Source organism: Ranitomeya variabilis, chromosome 5, assembly GCF_051348905.1.
Source record: "Ranitomeya variabilis isolate aRanVar5 chromosome 5, aRanVar5.hap1, whole genome shotgun sequence".
NCBI classification, from domain to species: domain Eukaryota; kingdom Metazoa; phylum Chordata; class Amphibia; order Anura; family Dendrobatidae; genus Ranitomeya; species Ranitomeya variabilis.
In genome coordinates, this window is record NC_135236.1 from 395,184,024 (window position 1) to 395,209,801 (window position 25,778).

At 42.2% G+C, this 25,778-nt stretch overlaps 1 protein-coding gene across 5 annotated transcripts in view; it reads left to right on the plus strand.

Moving 5' to 3' along the window:
• DOCK4 (dedicator of cytokinesis 4) overlaps window positions 1-25,778 on the plus strand; it is a 517,521-nt gene that overhangs the window by 183,275 nt on the left and 308,468 nt on the right. For all 5 annotated transcript variants that reach the window (XM_077265059.1, XM_077265063.1, XM_077265060.1 and 2 more), the window contains exons 5-8: window positions 676-772; window positions 4,947-5,095; window positions 17,549-17,633; window positions 19,077-19,228. In XM_077265059.1, coding sequence (XP_077121174.1) covers window positions 676-772; window positions 4,947-5,095; window positions 17,549-17,633; window positions 19,077-19,228 — 483 coding nt within the window. The remainder of the gene's footprint in view (window positions 1-675; window positions 773-4,946; window positions 5,096-17,548; window positions 17,634-19,076; window positions 19,229-25,778) is intronic.

Here is a 25,778-nt window from a genome sequence, read left to right on the forward strand (position 1 = left end):
AGGCAGCATAAACCTAGTTAAAGGTTCTCTATATATTTCGGCTGATGGTATATCTGTGATAGGAAGCTGTATATATACAAGGGAAACACTTATGACATGATTTCATTTTTTGGGTCTTCACTTTCCAATTGAGAAGTTAGTTAAGGATGAACATGTTGTAAACAAAATGAATGTAACCGAGAAACCTGCTGTAATCTCCTTTGGTGTCTTCTTCAATGTTCCAGGGTATGTTTACAGCTGATGTGTAAGTTCTCCCATGCTACCTGAGGGCGGCATATCATAAAAGAGAAGTCGCTGAGCTCAGGGATATAAAGTTCCCTAAAATGTGAATGATTATTTCAGTGTAAAAAGTTGATAAAATGCAGCCAGGATGGAGAGAAAAGAGTCTGTGAGCCAAGTTTGTCATGTCCACCCTGAATGGTTGACAACTTTTCTTGTGCAAGTCAATATTTAGAGCCATCAATCACTTGTCAGACACAGGACTTGTAGGCCTTTTCTAGGAGTCTTGGCTTCATTTTACCTTATAAAGACATTACTGAACAAAGTGATAGAAAATAATATCTCTGAGCTCAGCATCTCCTGCTTTATTACATGCCCATGTTGGATAGGAGAGCACTGGAGACCCGACAAAGCGGCCTTATTTCTCAGCCTTAATATACTGTGTTATTTTCTCAGGCAATTTGAATTGGTCGTTCCTACTGAGGATGCGGTTATTACAGAAATGACTTCTACGTTAAGAGATTGGGGCACAATGTGGAAACAGCTTTACGTGGTAAGACCCTTTTTGGGAGGGGGGGTTGGAGAGGATGAGGATACTAGATTCTTAAAGAACTTAAGTTTAGAAAACATTTTTTCTCCAATATATAGCGCCAGTGTTATCCATAGGTTGAATTGCAACTCAATCAAGTGAGTGAGAATTACTGAAATGAGCCATTTGTGTGCTTTTTATGCAGAACAAGTTATGCACGAGCCTTTTTTGCTCCCTTTACCCTCTGTACATATTTGACATTCTTTAGAGCAGGGGTGGGGAATCTTTGGATATTTATACCATCCGTTGGAGGCCGTACAAATCGCACACTAACTCTGCCCACAAATGACATTCTGGCACTGGTGTCAGGGCGTAATCTTTCATTGCACGCTCCTGGGCGTTCAGTAGTGAACCCTGTGCACATGCTCACAGAGCAAGAAGAAATATAACCTGCCCAAGCACTGCAGTCCCCAGGGATCAACCCAGGGGCCGGATAATAGGCTATCAAAGGCCGTAAATGGCCCGAGGGCCTGAGGTTCCCCACCCCTGCTTTAGAGAAATGACATTTCTAAAAGTATGCCCTTCTTCTTATGAGAATAGTTTCTAGCATAATCCATGCTATTTTCCTTTTAATATATCTCTTTGTGTGGATGATGGAAAATTCACAATAAATTCTGAACGGAAATTAACTGTACATTATGCAGCTTTCTGCATGTGGACCATAAAATAGACATAACGCCCGCCACTCATCATTGCCTTTGTGCCTGTATTTTGTTTAGTTTCCCGTGTTTGGTTCCTTTTTTTCATTACACCCAATGATAAATCAGGGCCAGTATCGTTTACAAGCCCCTGATAAGCAGTTATGTATTTGTGCTGAATATATTATAAAAATAATAACATTTTTATTTCTACTTAAATAAGCAGTCCAATATTTATTTTCCATTCCTGTAACCATCACCTGATTTTTATCACACTCTGCACTTCTGTTGTATATGATATACGGTACTTTCTGTTCCATGATGCATCAGTCCAAGATCACAAAGACAGCTTTGTTCCCTTGCTGCTGTGCTTTCACTGTGATTACCCTCCCCTCTATATACTCTAGATTTAGCTAATATATTGTGAGTGTGCCGTCAGGGAGGCTGAACTGTGATCTCCTGCATTATAATTGTATGACTGAAGCTGTACAGTCACCATCACTATCTGTGATTGGAACTTTGTTGGGTCGTTTCTCTAGAGAACTTCAGTGGTACAGTCCATGCAGTTTCGTCATATTGGGAGTTTGAGATGGTGATCCCCTTTGGAAACCATGAAGCCACATAATTCTCAGGAAATCAACGGTTTCTCAGATGATCTAACTGACAAGAATTATACCAAGAATGTTCAAATAGCATGGAATAAGTAATTAAAGTAATACTAGCTGAATTATGATACATCTTTTGTGGGACATGTGACAGGATGAACGAAAAAGAAATCATTGAATGATATATTAAATAATGATATAACAAATAATTTAGTGTGCTACATAGAAAATGTATTCTACATTTAATATTACATTTTAACCTGACTGAGTTTCAAATCACCTGCCTAAAGTAAAGATTAGTGACAAAATTCTGATTGCCACTGCTATCACTAAGGGGAGATTATACATTTGTTGGTAAAGGAAGGGTGGAGATGTATTCGGCACATCAACCGATAGTTAAGATCAAAAACTTTATTCGAATGTCAAGGCATATTAAAAATTATTAAAAAACCACCTGTTTTATTAATAATTTTTAATTTTTAATATGGCTTGACATTCAAATAAAGTTTTTGATCTTAACTATCGGTTTGACCTCATTTGGATTAGATTGCTACTGCGTGCAGCTCCCTAACTCCCTCTCGTCTCCTATAAATTTATTGCACACCTGGTCAAAGGTGTTGTCCACCACTTTCTTTTTTTTCACCCTATATATATATATATATATATATATATATATATATATATATATATATATATATATATATATATATACACTCACCGGCCACTTTATTAGGTACACCATGCTAGTAACGGGTTGGACCCCCTTTTGCCTTCAGAACTGCCTCAATTCTTCGTGGCATAGATTCAACAAGGTGCTGGAAGCATTCCTCAGAGATTTTGGTCCATATTGACATGATGGCATCACACAGTTGCCACAGATTTTTCGGCTGCACATCCCAAAGATGCTCCATACAAGGCAGGATGGATCCATGCTTTCATGTTGTTTACGCCAAATTCTGACCCTACCATCCGAATGTCGCAGCAGAAATCGAGACTCATCAGACCAAGCAACGTTTTTCCAATCTTCTACTGTCCAATTTCGATGAGCTTGTACAAATTGTAGCCTCAGTTTCCTGTTCTTAGCTGAAAGGAGTGGTACCCGGTGTGGTCTTCTGCTGCTGTAGCCCATCTGCCTCAAAGTTCGACGCACTGTGCGTTCAGAGATGCTCTTAGGCCTACCTTGGTTGTAACGGGTGGCGATTTGAGTCACTGTTGCCTTTCTATCAGCTCGAACCAGTCTGCCCATTCTCCTCTGACCTCTGGCATCAACAAGGCATTTCCGCCCACAGAACTGCCGCTCACTGGATTTTTTTTCTTTTTCGGACCATTCTCTGTAAACCCTAGAGATGGTTGTGCGTGAAAATCCCAGTAGATCAGCAGTTTCTGAAATACTCAGACCAGCCCTTCTGGCACCAACAACCATGCCACGTTCAAAGGCACTCAAATCACCTTTCTTCCCCATACTGATGCTCGGTTTGAACTGCAGGAGATTGTCTTGACCATGTCTACATGCCTAAATGCACTGAGTTGCCGCCATGTGATTGGCTGATTAGAAATTAAGTGTTAACAAGAAGTTGGACAGGTGTACCTAATAAAGTGGCCGGTGAGTGTATATATATTATACATACATACACATACACACACACTCATTTACTGGGCCCCCAGTGTTCGTCTCTCAGTGTTAAAGTGCATGTTCGTGGCTGGGTTCCCCTTCCGCACTTCCGCATGGGGGTATTATGTACCATCCACTTTGAAAGGAGATGCAAGCAATGCTAGGAAATGTACAGGTGGGTACATGAAATAAATGTGTGGTAGATCATAGAGATGAGCGAATGTGCTCGGTTAAGTTGTTATCCGAGCAAGCTTATGTCTTCTGCATGCTTGAAAAATTTGTTTGAGTCTAACTAAGAGGCAATCCCTGCATGTGTTGCGGCTGTCTAACAGCCGTGAGACATATTTTTTTAGCACGCCAAAGACACTCGGTTAGCACATGAGCATATTCAGATAACACCGTATCCGAGCATGTTTGTTCATCACTAGTAAGACAGCTCATGCAAGTCAATCTAAAAATTTTGAACATCATACTTTTAAGCTACGCATACAGGGAGATATTTTGTTCAATCATTTTAATGCTGTATTTCCACATGGCGTTGGTATTACTCAGCCTCTCTCCCCCCACCCACCGCCCCCCCAACTTTGGCGTTATACGTCCGCTGATCAGCTATTTGCTAGCAGTCTTTTAGTAACTTGTTTACACTGTCAGACTGTATTTACTATGTGGACAGTAGAATCAATAATAGATCATTAGGCGAACATAGACTGCCATTGTTCTTCTCGCACATGTCCTAGGTACAGTCTACTTTATCATATCACCTGATGAGTGAGCGTTTGGCTTGTTCGTTGGTCGATTGCCAGCAAGCTTAAGGCCAACACACACATTAGACTGCTGAACTCACAGATATTGACGAGTTCAGTTAGCGTTCTAATGTGTTTGGGGGTGGCGGCCAACTGATCATTGCCAGAGATGTCAATGACATGACTCATGGCTGATTTCGAACTGCCAGTCACATTTTTCTACCAGTGATAATATGCCTGCCAATGCCAGTTAGCAGATTTCTCATAGAGAACATGAGTCTCTCAACTCTGCTACTTAGATGTGTCTCCCAACTTGGAGCCCATTTTGACTATTGAGAAGCCTGGCTATAAAGTTCTGAAGTTCTCTTATTTGGGAAATAAGTTGTAGTCCTAGTTCGACCTTACTGATACCACATTCTGGCAAGCATCCATAACATGTAAACTGATTTTCTGTGTTCAGATTGAAAGTGAAGATTTGACAAGAGTTGAGCTGAGTAAATAAAATGTCTCTATTTTTTTTATTTTTTATTTGCACTACAGAAAAACGAAGGTGATCTCTTTCATCGTCTGGGTCACATAATGAATGAAATCCTTGATCTGCGCAGACAAGTGCTAGTGGGACATCTGACTCATGATCGCATGAAGGATGTGAAGCGGCACATAACGGCTCGTCTGGACTGGGGAAATGAGTGGGTAACAGATAATTACGGTAGCTCGCTGCCATTCATATGCACAGAATGTCTTTTGCTACAAGGGTGAGACTTTAGAATGAAATGCTAGCTAGTTTCACACTACTTAATAGGGGTAAGACTGTTTGCGTCCATATTAATAGAGATGCTGCCTACACGTTTCTGAAGCCTCCGATGTAATTTCTTAAGTGTTGTACATACTCTCCATTTCTCATTCTCTTTTTATGAGACTATTGGAGTTGTTTGAGGGATCATAATGTATGATCTACTATTATTAGTTTTACAAAAAGATCATAAGTTATTGTGGCAGTCTGATGTGTGATACAATGTCACCTTGAAAGCCTAGAAAATATATTCAGAATTCTTACTAAGTTATGTGCTCTTGTAACGATGTCATCTTTATTTTCTGCGCTTGATGGCTCCATTTTCCTGACAAGCATTGTCATTTTTTTTTCCATTTTTATAAGAACATTGTAAATTTAGAAATGGAAGTCCTTCAGCCCTAAATTCACTGGTGAATTTACAATAGGTTCCTACCAGATGAACCGTATTGCATTGCAGCAGAAAAGGGAATTTCCCATCTGGTAAATTAATGCCCCATTAGTCCAATTATTTCTGCTGCGGTCATACAATCTAAGTGTATACAGAGATGCATCTAATTTTCTGCTTAGCACCCACAATTGAAACTGGTATTTCTAAATGTCGTTAGCGAAACCTTACTTTTACCTTGAAAGATAGATATATATATGCAGGTGAACCTGAGATAAATGGATAGATAAATAGATACAGTGGCTTGTGAAAATATTTACATCTTCTTTTTGCCTATTTTGTTACAACCTGTGTTTAAATATTTTTGTAATCCGATTTGTGTGTGATGCATCAGCACTAAATAGTCTAGGTTATTGAAGTGAGAAAAATATAGGCATAAAATAAATGTACGCGATCAAAAAGCTACAAATTAGCATGTGCATATGTATTCACCCCATTTGCGATATGAAGCTCCTGAACATTTCTGGTGCACGCAATTACCTTCATAAGTCACATGCTTAGTGAGAAGAAGTCCACCTGTGTGCAATCTAAGTGTGGACATATACAGTTGGGTCCATATATATATTTGGACAGAGACAACATTTTTCTAATTTTGGTTGTAGACATTACCACAATGAATTATAAACAAAACAATTCAGATGCAGTTGAAATTCAGACTTTCAGATTTCGTTTGAGGGTATCCACATTAAAATTGGCTTAAGGGTTTAGGAGTTTCAGCTCCTTAACATGTGCCACCCTGTTTTTAAAGGGACCAAAAGTAATTGGACAATTGATTCCAAGGCTATTTCATGGACAGGTGTGGGCAATCCCTTCGTTATGTCATTCTCAATTAAGCAGATAAAAGGCTTGGAGTTGATTTGAGGTGTGATGCTTGCATTTGGAAGGTTTTGCTGTGAAGTAAACATGTGGTCAAAAGAGCTCTCCATGCAGGTGAAACAAGCCATCCTTAAGCTGCGAAAACAGAAAAAACCCATCCGAGAAATTGCTACAATATTAGGAGTGGCAAAATCTACAGTTTCGTACATCCTGAGAAAGAAAGAAAACACTGGTGAACTCATCAATGCAAAAAGACCTGGGCGCCCACGGAAGACAACAGTGGTGGATGATCGCAGAATAACCTCGATGGTGAAGAGAAACCCCTTCACAATAGCCAACAAAGTGAACAACACTCTCCAGGAGGTAGGCGTATCAATATCCAAATCTACCATAAAGAGAAGACTGCATGAAAGTAAATACAGAGGGTTCACTGCACGGTGCAAGCCACTCCTAAGCATCAAGAATAAGAAGGCTAGACTGGACTTGACTAAAAACATCTAAGGCTAGTTTCACATTTGCGTTTAAAAACGCAGCGTTTAAAACGCAGACGCAGGTGGTGAAAAAAACGCATGTAAATGCTGCAAAACTCTGCGTTTTTTAGACGCATGCGTTTTCGCATGCGGTAAAAAAAAAACGCGGCGTTATGCCGCGTTTACATGCGTTTTTTCCTGCGTTTGCATTTTTGAAACGCATGCTGAGAAGTGTGTGACAGCTGCCAATCATCAAAATCAACAAGAAAACCCACTATAAATAGAAATAGCTAGGGTTAGGGTTAGGATCCCTAGGGTTAAGGTTAGGGTTAGGATTAGGGTTGAGCGACTTTTCCTTTTTTGAGGTCGAGGGTTAGGGTTAGGATTATGGTTGAGCGACTTTTCCTTTTTTGAGGTCAAGTCGGGTTTCGCGAAACCCGACTTTCTCAAAAGTAGAGTCGAGTGAAATCGGCCGATCTTCTTGAAAAGTCGGGGTCGGGGGATCGGCCGAAACACGAAACCCAATGCAAGTCAATGGGAAATCTATATATTTTTATATTTACTTCAGCGCGATATAGCAGAAAAGCCGGTAATTCAATTGCCTGCTTTTCATTTCTCCTGCCTAAACCCGACATGATATGAGACATGGTTTACATACAGTAAACCATGTCATATCCCCCTTTTTTTTGCATATTCTACACTACTAATGTTAGTAGTGTGTATGTGCAAAATTTCGGCGCTGTAGCTAATAAATTTAAGGGTTTAATCGCGGAAAAAATTGGCGTGGGCTCCCGCGCAATTTTCTCCAGCAGAGTGGTAAAGCCAGTGACTGAGGGCAGATATTAATAGCCTAGAGAGGGTCCATGGTTATTGGCCCCCCCTGGCTACAAACATCTGCCCCCAGCCACCCCAGAAAAGGCACATCTGGAAGATGCGCCTATTCTGGCACTTGGCCACTCTCTTCCCACTCCCGTGTAGCGGTGGGATATGGGGTAATGAAGGGTTAATGTCACCTTGCTATTGTAAGGTGACATTAAGCCAGATTAATAATGGAGAGGCGTCAATTATGACACCTATCCATTATTAATCCAATTGTATGAAATGGTTAAAAAAAACACACACACAATATTGCAAAGTATTTTAATGAAATAAACACACAGGTTGTTTTAATATTTTATTGCTCTCTCAATCCACCTGAAGACCCTCGCTCTGTAACAAAGGAAAAATAATAAACCAACAATATACATACCTTCCGATGATCTGTCATGTCCCACGATGTAAATCCATCTGAAAGGGTTAAAATATTTTACAGGCAGGAGCTCTGCTAATGCAGCTGTGCTCGTGCCTGTCAAACCCCGGTGAATGAAGGTAATGTAGGTCAATGACCTGTAGTTACCTTCATTCGCGGCGATGCGCCCCCTGCTGGATGTCCTCATATGTCCTCGAGCCTGGTAACTTTTCTGAATATTTTCCCACGTTCGAGGGACATCCAGCAGGGGGCGCATCACCGCGAATGAAGGTAACTACAGGTCATTGACCTACATTACCTTCATTCGCCGGGGTTTGACAGGCACGAGCACAGCTGCATTAGCAGAGCTCCTGCCTGTAAAATATTTTAACCCCTTCAGATGGATTTACATCGTGGGACGTGACAGATCATCGGAAGGTATGTATATTGTTAGTTTATTATTTTTCCTTTGTTACAGAGCGAGGGTCTTCAGGTGGATTGAGAGAGCAATAAAATATTAAAACAACCTGTGTGTTTATTTCATTAAAATACTTTGCAATATTGTGTGTGTGTTTTTTTTAACCATTTCATACAATTGGATTAATAATGGATAGGTGTCATAATTGACGCCTCTCCATTATTAATCTGGCTTAATGTCACCTTACAATAGCAAGGTGACATTAACCCTTCATTACCCCATATCCCACTGCTACACGGGAGTGGGAAGAGAGTGGCCAAGTGCCAGAATAGGCGCATCTTCCAGATGTGCCTTTTCTGGGGTGGCTGGGGGCAGATGTTTGTAGCCAGGGGGGGCCAATAACCATGGACCCTCTCTAGGCTATTAATATTTGCCCTCAGTCACTGGCTTTACCACGCTGGTGGAGAAAATTGCGCGGGAGCCCACGCCAATTTTTTCCGCAATTTAACCCTTAAATTTAATAGCTACAGCGCCGAAATTTTGCACATACACACTACTATTAGTAGTGTGGAATATGCAAAAAAAAGGGGGATATGACATGGTTTACCGTATGTAAACCATGTCTCATATTATGTCGGGTTTAGGCAGGAGAAATGAAAAGCAGGCAATTGAATTACCGGCTTTGCTGCTATATCGCACTGAAGTAAATATATATATATATATATATATATATATATATATATATATATATATATATATATATATATATATATAACGAAACCCAACTTTGGAGCGAAGACCGCCGACGCGATCCCACAGTGAGACTTTGCCAAAAGTCGGCGACTTTTGAAATTGGCCGATCTGTTTCGCTCAACCCTAGTTAGGATCCCTAGGGTTAGGGGTAGGGGTAGGGTTAGGATCCCTAGGGTTAGGGGTAGGGTTAGGGGTAGGGTTAGGGTTTGGATCCCTTTATCACCTTGATGGTGGGGGGTGGCTTTTGGGTTAGGGTTGGGGTTAGGGTTTGGATCCCTTTATCACCTGTATGGTGGGGGGTGGCTTATGGGTTAGGGTTTGGATCCCTTTATCACCTTGATGGTGGGGGGTGGCTTATGGGTTAGGGTTAGGGTTTTGGATCCCTTTATCACCTTGATGGTGGGGGTGGCTTATGGGTTAGGGTTAGGGTTTGGATCCCTTTATCACCTGGATGGTGGGGGGTGGCTTATCAGTGTGTATTCTTGTTTTTTTCTATTAAAACGCAAGCAAACGCATGTGCTTAAAAAACGCATGCGTTTACATAGACAGCAATACGTTTTTTTGCTGCAAAAAAACGCCTCTAGAAATTACTACATTTTGCATTTCTGCAACCAAACGCAAGCGTAGAAACGACGCATGCGTCGTCAAACGCGGCAAAACGCATACAAAAAAAACGCATGCGTTTTTAATGTTAAATATAGGAAAAAAAAGGCAAATGTGAAACCAGCCTTAAAAAGCCAGCACAGTTCTGGAAGAACATTCTTTGGATAGATGAAACCAAGATCAACCTTTACCAGAATGATGGAAAGAGAAAAGTATGGCGAAGGCGTGGTACAGCTCATGATCCAAAGCATACCACATCATCTGTAAAACACGGCGGAGGCAGTGTGATGGCTTGGGCATGCATGGCTGCCAGTGGCACTGGGTCACTAGTGTTTATTGATGATGTGACACAGGACAGAAGCAGCTGAATGAATTCTGAGGTATCCAGTGCTACTGTGTACTGTGTGTACTGTGTGCTCAGATCCAGCCAAATGCAGCCAAACTGATTGGTCGTCGTTTCATACTACAGATGGACAATGACTCAAAACATAAAGCCAAAGCAGCCCACGAGTTTATTAAAGCAAAGAAGTGGAATATTCTTGAATGGCCAAGTCAGTCACCTGATCTCAACTCAATTGAGCATGCATTTCACTTGTTAAAGACTAAACTTCAGACAGAAAGGCCCACAAACAAACAGCAACTGAAAACCACCGCAGTGAAGGCCTGGCAGAGCATCAAAAAGGAGGAAACACAGCGTCTGGTGATGTCCATGAGTTCAACACTTCAGGCAGTCATTGTCAACCAAGTACTAAAAATGAACATTTTATTTAAAATGATTGAATCTGTCCAATTACTTTTGGTCCCTTTAAAAAACGGGTGGCACATGTTAAGGATCTGAAACTCCTAAACCCTTCATCCAATTTTAATGTGGATACCTTCAAATGAAAGCTGAAAGTCTGAACTTCAACTGCATCTGAATTGTTTTGTTTAAAATTCATTATTTTTTATCCAAGTGGTGAAAAAAAATTCAAAACTTTGCTTAAAAAAAAAAAAAAAAAAGTGCCAATTTTCCGATACCCGAAGCGTCTCCATTTTTCGTGATCTGGGGTCGGGTGAGGGCTTATTTTTTGCGTGCCGAGCTGACGTTTTTAGTAATATCACATTTGTGCAGATACGTTCTTTTGATCGCCCGTTATTGCATTTTAATGCAATGTCGTGGCGACCAAATAAATGTAATGTAAATTTTTCATATTTTTAAAAACATTTTTTTTTTACTTCTGCCATGCTTCAATAGCCTCCATGGGAGGCTAGAAGCTGGCACCACTCGATTGGCTCAGCTACATAGCAGCGATCATGAGATCGCTGCTATGTAGCTGAATTGCAGGTGTGCTGTGAGCGCCGACCACAGGGGGGCGCTCACAGCAGGCCGGCATTAGTAACCATAGAGGTCTCAAGGACCTCTATGGTTACCATCCTGATGCATCGCCGACCCCCGATCATGTGACAGGGGTCGGCGATGACGTTAATTCCGGCCGAAAGCGCCGGTTAAATGCCGCTGTCTGCGTTTAATAGCGGCGGGTGAATCGCGATTTCACCCGCCGCTATTGCGCGCACATGTCAGCTGTACAAAACAGCTGACATGTCGCGACTTTGATGTGGGCTCAGCGCCGGAGCCCACATCAAAGGGGGAGACACGACATGCGCAGTACATGTACGGCTCATGTCGTGAAAGGGTTAAAGGGGCTAGAGCAGTTCTTCCTTGAGGTATGGGCAAAAATCCTAGTGGCAAGATGTGGAAAGCTGAGACATCCAAAGCGACTTGTGTCTATAATTGCCTCAAAAGGAGGCTCTACAAAGTACTGATGTTAGGGGGGTGAATAGTTCTGCACATAGAAGTTTTCAGTTGTTTTGTCCTGACTGTTATTTGCTTCACAGTTAAAAGAAAACCAAATGTTCACAGTTGTAGGCATGTCCTTTACATAACTGATGCACACACTCAAAAACAAACATAATCATAGAGCAGACTAATGAACATATAGTGGTTTCTTTGATCACAGACTCCTCTCAGTTTTACTTACTTAATTTTTCAAGCATATTCTTCTTACAGTGAACCTGTCAGCAGGATTTTGTTGTCAATTTGCCGCTGTTATTCTAATTAATATGATACCTGGGGTGAAGAAATCAGTCTTCTGGTTCTTGTGTAATCAGTGTTAAGCCGGGTGCACAGTCAGTAATTGGCAGCACTTTGGACGCAGCACATGTCCGCTGCGTCCAAAGCGCTGCCGGCTTTTGAACACAGGTGATTCTGCATGTGTTCCTTGAACTGTGCGGACTCACCGCATCCAATACATTGTACGGGTAATATTTATCTTATCTCCGAAAGATAAATTGACATGCTGCGGTCTGCAAAGATGCACCGCATGTCTGTCTCTGCGGGTGATCCACAGGCATCTGTGCATGCATATTGGGCATGGGATTTTTTTGAAATCCCATCCACTATGCTGTAACATCTGGACGCTGTGGATGTATGCAGCATCCAACCCGCAGCGTTTACTGACCGTGGGAACGTACCCTTAGAAGTTTTCATAAAGTTAGATGCTCGTTCCTGGGGCGGGACTGTAGGCAGGGTCTTATCTTCCTGCTCTAAACCAGAGGAACCAAGGAAAGACCTGCCCAAAGGCCGTCTCGAAGCCCAACATGTTCTTTATCATGAAGACAGACTGTTTGTGATTCGGCCATCATTTTAATCAGTATGACAGTATCTGTAGTTTACTTTAGAAAAATCCTGCTGACCGGTTCACTTTAAGGATAAAACGTAATTCTCTGTAGTGATGGAGCCTGTCTGTTTTCCTTGCAGTCTGTGGTTAGGGCAGCATGAAACCACTGATTTGTTCCCTTTATCAATGCCTGCTTGAATATTTTAAAAGTGATTGTGAAGCAAGGTCTGAAATGTAATGTTAGTGCAATATCTGTTAGCTATGTGCATTATGTCACAAGTTCTCAATATATCGTGATAATAGTCTCCAGCTCTTGTTTATTATTACAGAGCAATATGCACAGATGGAAATGCCGCTATTATCTTTTCCTCCAGACTGTATAGTTTTTGTCTCCAAGGCTCATACTGTGTTGTTGCTTCATTTAATACGGCTTCCCCAGGATACGATATGGATTATTAATGTGCAGTTGCAAAACTGAATGCCAATCTAAAGCATATTCTATTACATATGATAGAAAGCACAATTTACCTGTAATGTTACTGAGCTTTCCTTACTAATTACTGCTTCTTTTACGTGTTTAGTTTTATTTATATAATTGGTAACAATTTCCACAGTTGTCTTTCATGGCAAATATTTATACTTTCCACATAGGACTGCAGACACAGTAATTATAAAGTCAATAATTATATTTATTCTTTGTGGTTGTAGATATTCATATTAAAGGAAACATTTCAGCAGAATTTACCTCGGCGCTGAATGTATCTTAACGCTGATTCCTATCATGCCCAACGTTTATTTCAAGTTCCCAATATATTTAATACAGTTTTGGCCAAAAGTGTTGGCACCCTTGAAGTTGTTCCTGAAAATGATGTATTTCTCCCAGAATATTATTGCAGTTACACATGTTTTGTTATACACGTGTTTATTTCCTTTGTGTGTCTTGGGACAACACAAAAAAAGCAGAAAAAAGAGTCAAATTGGACATAATTTCACACACAACCTCAAAAATGGGTTGTACAAAATTGTTGGCACCTTTTCTAAAATTGTAGGTAAACATCTTTGTTTCAAGCAAGTGATGCTCATTCAAACTCACCTGTGGCAAGTAACAGGTGTGGGCAATATGAAAATCACACTGAAGCCAGATAAAAAAGGGGAGAAGTGTACTTAATCTTTGCATTACGTGTCTGTGTGTGCTACACTACTGGAGAATAAAAAGAGAGGAAGAGAACTGATTGAGGACTTCAGAATCAAAATTGTTGGAAAATTTAAATAATCTCAAGGTTACAAGTCCATCTCCAGAGGTCTTGCTGTTCCATTGTCCACTGTGCTCAAAATTATCAAAAAGTTTACAAGCCATGGCAATGCAGCTAATCTCCTTGGATGTTAACAGCAGAGAAAAATTAATGAAGGGTTGCCACACAGGATTGCCCGAATGGTGGATAAGCAGCCCCAATCAAGTTCCAAAGAGATGAAAAGCTTTTTTGCAGGTTCAGGGTGCATCAGCGTAATCGTGAGCTATCCGGCAACATTTGAATGAAATGAAACTCTGTGGCAGGAGACCCAGGAGGACCCCACTGCTGACACAGAGACATAAAAATCTAGACTGCAATTTGCCAAAATGTATTTGAGTAAGCCAAAATACTTCTGGAAAGGCTTATTGTGGACAGATATGACCAAGATAGAGCTTTTTTTTTTTCAAAGCACATTATTCTACTGTTTACCGAAAACTAAAAGAGGAAAGAGGACTACAAATAAAAGAACACCATGCATATAGTCAAATATGGCAGATATTCAAAGATGTTTGGGGTTGGTTTGCTGCCTCTGCCACTGAGTGCCTTGTCTGTATGAAAGGAATCATGAAATCTGAAGATTACCAAAGTATTTTGGGTCACAATGTAGTGCTCAGTGTCAGGCTGCCGTCACACTAGCAGTATTTGGTCAGTATTTTACCTCAGCATCTGTAAGCCAAAACCAGGAGTGGAACAAATAGAGGAAAAGTATAATAGAAACATATGCACCATTTCTGCATTTATCACCCACTCCTGGTTTTGGCTTACAAATACTGATGTAAAATACTGACCAAATACTGCTAGTGTGACGGCAGCCTAAGAAAGAGTTTTGAACTAGCCACCAATGAGTCTGGATCTAAATCCCATTGAACACCCGTGGAGAGATTTTAACATTGCTGTTGGGAGAAGGCAACCGTCAAATATGAGAGATCTGGAGCAGTTTGCAAAAGAAGAATAGTCCAAAATTCTAGTTGAGAGATGTAAGAAGCTTGTTGAAAGTTATAGGAAGCAATTGATTACAGTTATTTATTCCAAAGGGTGTGCAACCAAATATTAAGTTAAGGGTGCAAACAATTTTTTCAAGCCCATTTTTGGGGGTTTTGTGTGAAATAATGTCAAATTTTATAGGGATGATTCATGGAAGTTCGGATTTATCAGGTTCAGCCAACCCTTAGTGCAAAGTTTGGTTTTGGGTACCAGAACTTGACCCCTTATAAGTCATAGAGGACCCAAACTTTGGTGCTGTAAAATGAGCGTAATAAGGTCTTGGGGACTGCAAAATGAAGCAAAGTGGAGGTAAAAGCAGGTCAATTGCCCTGCAAAAATGTGGATAGGAAAATTATTTAAATTAACATAGAATAAAAAATATAAAACATAACAATTTTGAACTAGGAGAAGGAGGTCAAAGTACAGGCCTGGAGCATTGCCTTGCATGTGTAGTTTACTGTAGTTGTTAAAAAAAATTATTTGGGGTCCCCCCCCCTATTTTTAATAGCCAGCTAAGGGTAAGCAGGTCACTCGTTCTCAAGGCTGCATAGGTCACTCGTGATCATGTCTGATGGGCAATGATGTTACTGATGTCATCATCTGTGAGACATGACCGCGAGTGACCTTGTCAGAGTAACCAAAGAAAGATCTGCCCACAGGCCCGCCCCAAGAGCAAACAGTCTATCTCTCTCTCTCTCTGTCTCTATGATGATGAATATTTTAGTGCTTTGGGGCGTTTTGTGGGCAGTCTTTCCTTGGTTTCTTTGGTTTAGAGCAGGAAGATAAGACTCTGCCCACAGGCCGCCCCGAAGCTCAAACAGTCTGGCTCTATGATACATTCAAGACCTTCAGTACCAGATGCAGCAAAGCAACCCCCCAGCATTGTTTCCTTCACCATGCTTAACTGTTGGTCGAGTGTTCTTTGCCTCATAAGCTACATTGCACCATCTGTAAACAAGCTGTTGATTTAAATTGCCATAAAGCTCTATTTTTGTTTCATCTGCTGCAGAATATTTTCCCTGAAGAATTGTGGTTTGTCAAGTTACTCTTTGGCAAAGACCAATTCTTCCTTTTTATGTCTTTTCTTCAGTCAGCAATGGTTTCTTACTTGGCCTTCGCCCAAGTTTTTTTTTTCCATCATTCGCACAAACCTTCTAAGACATCTCTTGCCAATTTCCTCTTTCCCCTAAACCCAGGGTGGTTCTTGACGATTACATGCTTTGTTAACTTCTTAACAACATTGTGCACTGTTGACACTGGGATGCAAAGGTCTTTGGAGATGGCCTCATACACTTTGTAAGTCTTGTGTTTGCTAGTAATAGCAGTTCTGATGTCCTCAGACATCTCCTTTGTCTTCACCATTTTGACACAGGAACAGGACCTACAGTGTGACTTTTTAAAACACTGAAGTCATCGTTCATTGGCTAATTTGTCACATGGGCACTGACAATCACAGGTGATTCTCATGTGTAATTTTCCTCAGGCGAGTCAAAATGTGTTTCCATACTAATTTAATGTAAAGGGTGCCAATACCAGTGTCACAGCAAGCTTTTAGGTTTTTCTGTTTTTCCCTCCTCTTGTTTTACACTATTTTTGCGCCAAAAATGTAGGTTTTTAATTACACTGATGCAGAAAAAAACGGAATAAAAAGAACTAAAAAAAATATAAAATATAGAGTGCCAAAGAATGGGACCCATCAAATACACATTTTTTTCTACGTGTGGCCCATTTACCGGCCATGTTTAAGACTCCTGTTTTAGTATATATTTTCTACTAATGTATACGAATAGGCAAAGATGAACTTTACCTGTAATTTTTTTTTATTTAAATTGAGTACTTCCTCCATTTGCTGCTATTAAACTGATAGAAACAGGTTTTTTTTTTCTGTGCTCCTCAATTCTAAAGGCATGCCTCACCTCTCAACCCCCCTCCCTGGTAATAATGATGCACATTTTTCATTTTGACCAACTGGGCATATACCGCAGAACTTTTTTGTGGGTATTTGCTTTTTCTTTATTGCACTGGCCAATCAAAAGATGGCTTCATCATAGAGGGGAAAAAAAGCAAATGGCCACAGAGAAGGTGACAGCTGCAGACAAGATTTGAGAACTCCACAATTGCCGCGTCTCTTCTCACTACTGGAGCATTGGAGCACAGAAAATCAGCAGTCCTGGTGAGTTGGAAGGCAGAAGATATGCAACGCAGTGCATCTCCTGTAATACAGCAAGGTCAGGCGCTCTAGCTCTCCAGCACTGAGTAAGATAAATCTCATCTCAGGAGAACATGGTTCTGTTATTTTCTTTGTGCATTTGCTTTTCCCCCTATATAATACTGCCGTGATCGGCCAACGTCATAGAAGAGTAAAAGCTAACACAAACGGAGAAGTTCTTTGGTATATGCCTAGTTTGTTGAAGGGAAAATTTGCATCTTTATTTTTGGGAACATAACTTTAAAACAGGGAAGCGATAAAAAAAAAAAAAAAAAAAAAGGGAAAACTATTCCAGAGACACTAACACATCAGCAATTGTAGGACGTAGCTGATTTAACTTATTTCCAGTAAAAGTCTACTATAAAACATATAACGTATTCTGAAACTCTAAAATTGTACTCAACATATTGTTTTGTGGAGATCAAGCGATTTATGTTAGAATGTCATTTTTCAGTAGTTTTCCATATTTTATAGGCAGCTGGGTCTTGACTTGGTTCCAAGGAAAGAGTTTGCAATGGTAGATCCAGAAGACATCAGCGTTACTGAATTATACAGACTAGTAAGTATGATCCCATCATGGAATAAACCTTTATTTTATCCACCCATGTGTGCTGGATCCCCTACTGCCTTGAGAATAGGAAGTATGACAATGGTAGAATTTTGGAATATATGAAGTGACCAATAAAATTAATGTGCTGTTTGTAAACCAAAACCTATGAAAATGACCTGTGTTTAGGACCTATATGGTAGTAATTTTAGAAATGTTGGCCAAAAATGAAAACCATTGCTTTTTACCTTGAAAGAAATATCAAATTAACAATATTTTCATGCTTAATATAAAAAAGCATAATGTTGCATGCCATTGTGATATATGTGGAAATGGCCTAAAATGTAGTAATTGTTATGCAGAATTATTCCAAATCTTTCATAGCATATACAGTAAGGCTGCTCTCACACTAGCGTCGGTACGGGGCCGTCGGCCCGACGCAAACTGTGAAGAAAATGCCCGACGTTGGCAGCGGAAGCAGTCTTAAGACGCTTCCGCTCCTTCATTGTAAGGTACGGGGAGGAGGGGGCGGAGTTTCATCCACGCATGCGCGGTCGAAAATGGCGGTCCCGACGCACAAAAAAACGTTACATATAACTTTTTTTGTGGCGGCGGTGCGCCAAAACACGACGCAACCAACGTGTGGCACTGCGTCACAATGCGTCGGTAATGTTAGTCTATGGGGAAAAACCGCATCCTGCAGACAACTTTGCAGGATGCGTTTTTTCTCCACAGCGACGCATTGCGACGTGCAGTGCCCGACCCTAGTGTGAAAGTAGCCTAAGTCCGATTGTTGTGGGCCACTGTTGCCTATGGAGAGCAGGAATCCCTCATGTAGGTGTGTACGCTGTATGGCAGACTGTAGCAGCTAGCCTTCATCCAATGTTTCAGGTACAGCTGAAAGTTAGAGCTATGGACTATAGAGTGGAAATTTGTGAAAAATGCAGGATGCAAATCATATGATGGCTAAATAGTGTTATTACTTATGTAAACATGAGAGCTTATTAAATAAAAGTCAGTATAAGACATGTATACTTTTAAAATGTATTTTGTGCATGATGTGCTTACTGAAGGTGTAGCGTGCACCCTGCCACCCTATTTAATTTCTATCATTTCTATCACACTGACTGAAATGCCGAAGTACAGAGCTTGACTTGCCCTGTTGACACATTGTACCAACTCCTCGTCATACTGATTGTGCAGTAACAGGGTGCAGGGGGCTCAGGTCTCCTGGTTTAGTACACAGTGGGGCTCCCAGGAGGAGACATTTATGACTTATCCTATAAATAGGTGAGAAACGTGCACTATGGCAAACTGCATGGTTGGAATATGCCATCAATATAAAATGTTTGCCTTACCTAATTAAGGAGATCTGGCACTTGAGAGAGCCTTATGGTCATGTCAATAATTCTTCAATGAGCAAAGTCAGATCACCGATTTTTTTTTTTCTCTCAGATGGAGCACAGACACAGGAAAAAAGACACGCCAGTGCCAGCAAGCAGCCATCACCTATTTGTACAGATGAAGAGCTTGATGTGCTCAAACCTAGGAGAGGAGTTAGAAGTTATATTCTCACTTTATGACAGCAAGGAAAATCGACCAATAAGGTAAGGAGTTTGGTTCACTTGGTTAAAAAATGGATACAAATATTTCCGAGTTTTAATAGTATAATAGCTTGTTTTGAAATCTTTTTTTAACTGCCTTGGAATTAAGCTAGAGTGACCGGAAGCGTACAATAGGGCATTACCGAGCTACTCTAGGCGTTAGTACTGCTGTTTTCGCTTTCCTTGCTGCGTTGTGTAAAGCACGACTCTTATAAAGGCTCGTGTAGGTATCCAGCTCTCGCTCCCCACATGTTGGAAAGGTTTCAACGTGAAATCGTTTGAAGAAAGGAATCAGTGATCATTGTGGTTGTCCTGGAAACGTCTTTACGACTTTGAAACTCATAGAGAATTAAAACTGCATTATTCTACACCACTATTCTTCCTTGAAATTTATTCCACCAGCATAGCAGGTTTGGCCGATATGAGGTAAGGCCAGTGTAAGGGGTCATAAAAATGGTCTTGTGCCCCAAACACGTCCCAGTTAATTGTATGTATATTGCTGCCTTGTAATGTTGTTGAACCGTGTATTTATTGTTGTATATACAGGTCCTTCTCAAAAAATTAGCATATAGTGTTGAATTTCATTATTTACCATAATGTAATGATTACAATTAAACTTTCATATATTATAGATTCATTATCCACCAACTGAAATTTGTCAGGTCTTTTATTGTTTTAATACTGATGATTTTGGCCTACAACTCCTGATAACCCAAAAAACCTGTCTCAATAAATTAGCATATTTCAACCGTCCAATCAAATAAAAGTGTTTTTTAATAACAAACAAAAAAACCATCAAACCACCATTTTTTGAGAAGGACCTGTACTGTAATTATCTAATATATAAAGCTGAATGTGTGTGTGTATGTATATATGTGTGTATATATGTGTGTATGTCTGGGATTGGCATCTGCACCGTCGCAGCTGCAGCCACAAAATTTTGCACAGTGACACGTCTGGACCCCGAGAGCGTCATAGGCTATGTTGTGAGGTGAAATTTTAACCCCACGTGTTCCAATTCACCAAACAATTTTGCCCCTATCTACATAATGGGGAAAAAGTGAAAGGAAAAGTGTTGGAGGCAAATTAACAGCTGCCAGATGTGAACAAGGGGGACTTAAAGAATGAGAGCGATGGCACCAAAGAGTATATACCGTACAGTTGCTAAGGTGGGGCCCCGACATGGGATACTCACCACACACGGGGATATAAACACACACACAAAATGCGCCACACACTACCACGTGCTTGAACACATATACCACCCTCAGCACACATTTCACCACACATACACCAACCTCGCCACATAAAAGTCGAAACACAAAAGTCGCCACTCAAAACTCGCCACACGCAAAACTCGCCACATGCAAAACTAGGCTCATGCAAATCTCGCCACACGTGCAAAACTCACCTCATGGAAAACTCACCACAGGCAAAACTTGCACACGCGGAAAAATTGCCACATGCACAAAAGTTGCAACACATGCAAAAGTTGCCTCACACAAAACTTGCACATACTCCAACGCACCACACATAAAACTCGCCATGCGCAAAACTTGCTGCCCACAACTTGCTACACTAACCTGTCACATGCAACTCGACACACAAAACATTGCTACACGCATGTCGCCACACAAAACTCATCTCACAAAAGTCGCTACATGCATGTCGCCACACGCAACTCAACACACACAACGTGACACATGAAACTCACCCTAAAACACACACAAGTCTGGTATTATCCTTCAAAAATAAAAATCTGATTAATAAGCAGACAAACTACAAGAGCTTGTATGACCCCCCTCAGGCGTTTGTAACTTAGGCTACGTTCACATTAGCGTTGTGCGACGCAGCGTCGGGCGCCGCTGCGTCGCCGCATGCGTCATGCACCCCTTTATTTAACATGGGGGCGCATGGACATGCGTCACACTTGCGTTTTGTGACGCATGCGTCCCTGCGGCGCACGCGTCCGGGCGCACAGGACGCAGCAAGTTGCATTTTTGGTGCGTCCAAAATCAAGCAAAAAAAGGACGCATGCGTCATAAAACGCTGCGTTGTGCATGCGTTCACATTTGCGTTGTGCGTTGCGTCGCCGACGCTGCGGCGCACAACGCAAATGTGAACGTAGCCTAAAAGAGTCACCTTGTTCAGCACTAATGCTGCATTCTGACAAGGTAGCTCTTTTAGTTATGCTCCCTGCACATGCTGAAATGAATGCTTATAAAATGTGCCCTCTCATACCGTGAAATCATCCTGGGGCGGGTCTTTCCCCCCCTAATCAGATGCAGCACAGCCGTCACTCCGGGCCTGTGCGTCGGGCGTCACCTCCTCTTGCTTCATTAGCGTCCCTGGCACCTGCAGCAGAATAAGTGACCAGGTCGCTCCAAGATGTGGCAGCTTTCTACTTGGGCAGATGCCCTCATGTCTGGGGGCGAAATGAACAAGGGAACTCCTGAACGTAGTGAAGCTGAATAGGGAGGACACTGCAGTACCGGTTGAGACCGGACGAACGGGGTACAACCTAAAGCACATAGGGAAGAGCACAGGGAAAGTGAAGGATGTGAACGGTGCAGTACTCTGTGTTGATGCTGTAACTGCTGTGGACGTGCTGCAATTAAATACGAGTAAAGTTCTATGTTTAAAGTTGGAATTGGACTCTGTCTCTCTATTTGCCAGATCAAAGGAAGGAGGGTTTCTATGTCTAAGAGAGGCCTCGGAGAACCAGGCAAGTGAGACAGTGGGACTGCATATATGTGATGCGGGTGGTTAGGGCACGTTAAATCAGACATCTGTGAGGGCCATGACTATGGCCCTGGCTGCCGCTCACACCACCACCATTCTATAATGCTGTATATCTGCCTTCAACCAAACCTGAAAAGAAGAAAGAGATCTTTTATTATACTCCCGTTCGGGGTGGTCCGATCCAAAGGGTGTCGATGTTCTTGGTCCGGCACCTCTCATCTTCTTCCAATTGCCACCCTGCTTCTTGCTTCGTGTGGATGACGTTTCACTACATCATCCACACAATCTCCTCGGCACTCTGCTCCTGCGCAGGCGCACTTCTCTGCCCTGACTAGGCCAGAGTAAAGTACTGCAGTGCGCATGCATTACAAGAAGAAGAGCAACACCCCTTGGACCGGACCGCCCCGCAGGTGAGTATAATAAAAGCTCATTTTCTTAACTTTCGGGTTGGGTTGGGGGCAGAAATACAGCATTATAGAATGATGTATATCAGGCCTGAAAGGTGGTTGCCTTACCTCGTATCGGCCAAACCTGGTGATAGCTTCGCTTGAAACCCTTTTAACGTCTTTCAGACTGCCCACTGTAGAAAAATGTCAGTGCTTGCAGGGCTTTGTGCAGCACCAACATTTCTCTTTGTTCGACGGTCTCGCAGTGCACAGGACCCCCAAGGTCCTGCAAGCACTGCGATTCCTGTGCAGAGCGATAGCTCTGACAAGTAATCTCATCGGAACCTGATTGGCTCAGGTCCCAATGATTTTAACCCTTTGCTGTGTGCTAGATGCTGCGGTCGCGGCAATTAGAAGATCATGAAAGAGCTCTCCTTCACTCACCTCTCTGACGTTCCCCATGATGTAATGTGATCACATCACAGGGGAGCCAAGGGTTTTCATGGCAGCCGTAGGTCACATGATAACTTCCGGGTCTGCCAGCTACGGTGGCCTGTTAGACTAAGGCCGGTTTCACACGTCCTGATATTTCCGGTACCGGAAAACACGTTACCGGAGATATCCGTGTCCGTGTGTTTACTACATGTGGCACAAGTGTGGCAACCGTGTGCTGCATCAGTACCACACAGACAGGCGTCGGGAAAGAAGCGCTACAGTAAGTGCTGTTCCCCTGCATGTGTTGCTGAAGCCAGCTATCATCCCTTCTCACCTGCTCAGCCGGCGGGCAGGGGACAAAGAATGGAAGACAAAAACGACATGGGGTCCCCTATGTTTTTTAACCAACCCGGCAAAACTCACCGATGCGGGCTGCTAGTCTCAGGCTGGTAAGGGGCCATGGATATGGGCCCCCAACCTAAAAACAGCAGCCTGCAGCTGCCCAGAAAAGGCGCATCTATTAGATGCGCCAATTTTGGAACTTTGCCCGGTTCTTCCCACTTGCCCTGTATCGGTGGCAAGTGGGGTAATGAGGTGTAAATGTTACCTTCCTATTGTAAGGTGACATCAAGCCGGCCTAGTAATGGAGAGGTGTCAATAAGACACCTCTCCATTACTAATCCTATCCTATAGTTGTTAACACCACACAGTAAGAAAAAAGTGTTTTAATGAAATAAAACAATATACACCTTTTTGCCATCTTTATTAGTCTGCCATTCCAAGCGAAGCCCTCGATCTCCTGTAAAAAAAAAAAAAAAAAAAAAAAAAAAAGTCAAAATAATAAACCAACAATATACCCATACCTGTCCGATGTACAGTCAGTCCCACGCCGTAATCTATGTCTAGGGGAATGTACAGTTTACAACCGGATCGGTGCTGATGCGACCGCCCCCAGCTGTAAACTACTGGGGAATGAATGATAAGCAGCGAGCACAGACTGTGTCGTCACCACTAGGTACTGAGCCTGCACCCGCAGCGCCTCATTCATTCCCTAGTAGTTTACACCCGGTGGTGGTCGCATTAGCAACGCTTCGGTTGTAAATTGTACATTCCCCTAGATATGGATTACGGCATGGGACTGACTGTATGCCGAACAGGTATGGTTATAATGTTGGTTTCTTATTTTGACTTCTTTTTTTTTTTTACAGGAGATTGAGGGCTTCGCTTGGAATGACAGACTAATACAGATGGCAAAACTGTATATTGTTTTATTTCATTAAAAGACTTTTTTCTTACTGTGTGGTGTTTGATTAACCCTTTAACAACTATAGGATTAGTAATGGAGAGGTGTCGATAAGACACCTCTCCATTGCTAAGCTGGTTTAATATCACCTTACAATAGGAAGGTGACATAAACCCCTAATTACCCCGCTTGCCACTGCCACAGGGCAAGTGGGAAGAGTCCGGCAAAACGGCTAAGTAGACCTAATAGATGTGTCTTTTCTAGGCAGCTGCGGGTTGCTATTTTTAGGCTGGGGGGAACCTATATCAATGGCCCCTTACCAGCCTGAGAATCCCAGCTGCCAGCTGTGAGGTTTTCAAGGCTGGTTGTCAAAAATGGGGGGGACCCCACGCCTTTTTTTTTTTTAACTATTTATAGCGCAGGAGTGGCAGATGAATACTCCCATCCGCCGCTCCCACTCTCACTGTAATTAGCAGTAGCAGGTGTCAGGTGATGTCAGGCGTGTTTTCTGCTCTGCCATGCATATGACAGCGTGTCAAACACACTATTGTCGGGCCCAGGTATGAACAGGGACTGAAATGTAGCCCTGGCATTTGCAATCACACAGGCCCATGTTGTCCCCGTTTCCAAGCACCAGATGGGGATATATTACTAATATTACCCTGAATGGAGGAAAGCCAGATTTACTACAAGACCAATATTTCTAATGATATCTGAGGCCTGTGCTCCGTCACAACTTTTAACAGTATGGGTGTCTTGAGGACACCGATTCTGTTAACAACGTAGCAGACAAGGCAGCCCATGACTGGACAGGCCCGTCTGGCATTTGCCAGATGGCCAGTCCGGCCCTGGTCGGGCCCCCCATTCAAATGAATGGGGATCGGGTCCGCTCTGCTGGATGACAGGCTGCATGTGACGTCATATCCGGCTGTCCTTGACTTTTCTGCAGCAAATACGCTGCAAGAAAAATCAACCTGCGTATTTGCAGCGTTTTTTCACCATCCATTCAAGTCAATGGCTGGAAAATGCTGAAGAAACGCTGGAGAAACGCTGAAAAAAGTGACATGCTCTATGTTCAAAAAACGCAGCAAAGCACAAAATACTGATCACACAAAAACCCAATGGTACTGTAAAAAGCAGCTGAAAATTGGCATAAAAAAGCAGCAAAAACGCCCTGTGAGAATTTACCCTTATGCGGCAGAAAGAGGCATTGTGGATGCCAGAAGACCTGTGATCCGGCGGTGTCCGTCTTTTTAGAATTGCATAAAAGCGGTGTCTGCCACAGTTTTGTGCACCTCTGAAAAGGACAATGCTGAACAGAGGCCAGACGGAGCCCAAAGTAACTCTGCTGCCTCATTATAGTGGATGGATCCATCAGGGGTTTCATCTGAATCACATCACTTAGAGATTCAGATGGAAACTCGGATGTAAGTGTTCAGCATAAACGTGATCCCAAATACTATGTAAAATGTTCTCAATAAGATCTTCAACTCAATCTATAAAAAAAAGCCCCCACTCAGGGCTTCCACGTTTGGCAATTCTGTAGTGACGAGAGCCCGCCTTAAGAGCTGGGCATAATATAGTGGTACTGGTTCTCCAAGACGCAAGCAGCACTACATCCCTCCCGAGTCTCGCCGTGTGGCTAAGCAGTACTGTACAGCCACATATGGGGTATTGCCATGTTCAGCAGAAAATGTGGGACACATTTTGGCACCATTTTTACCTATTGTCCATTCGCAACTGCTGG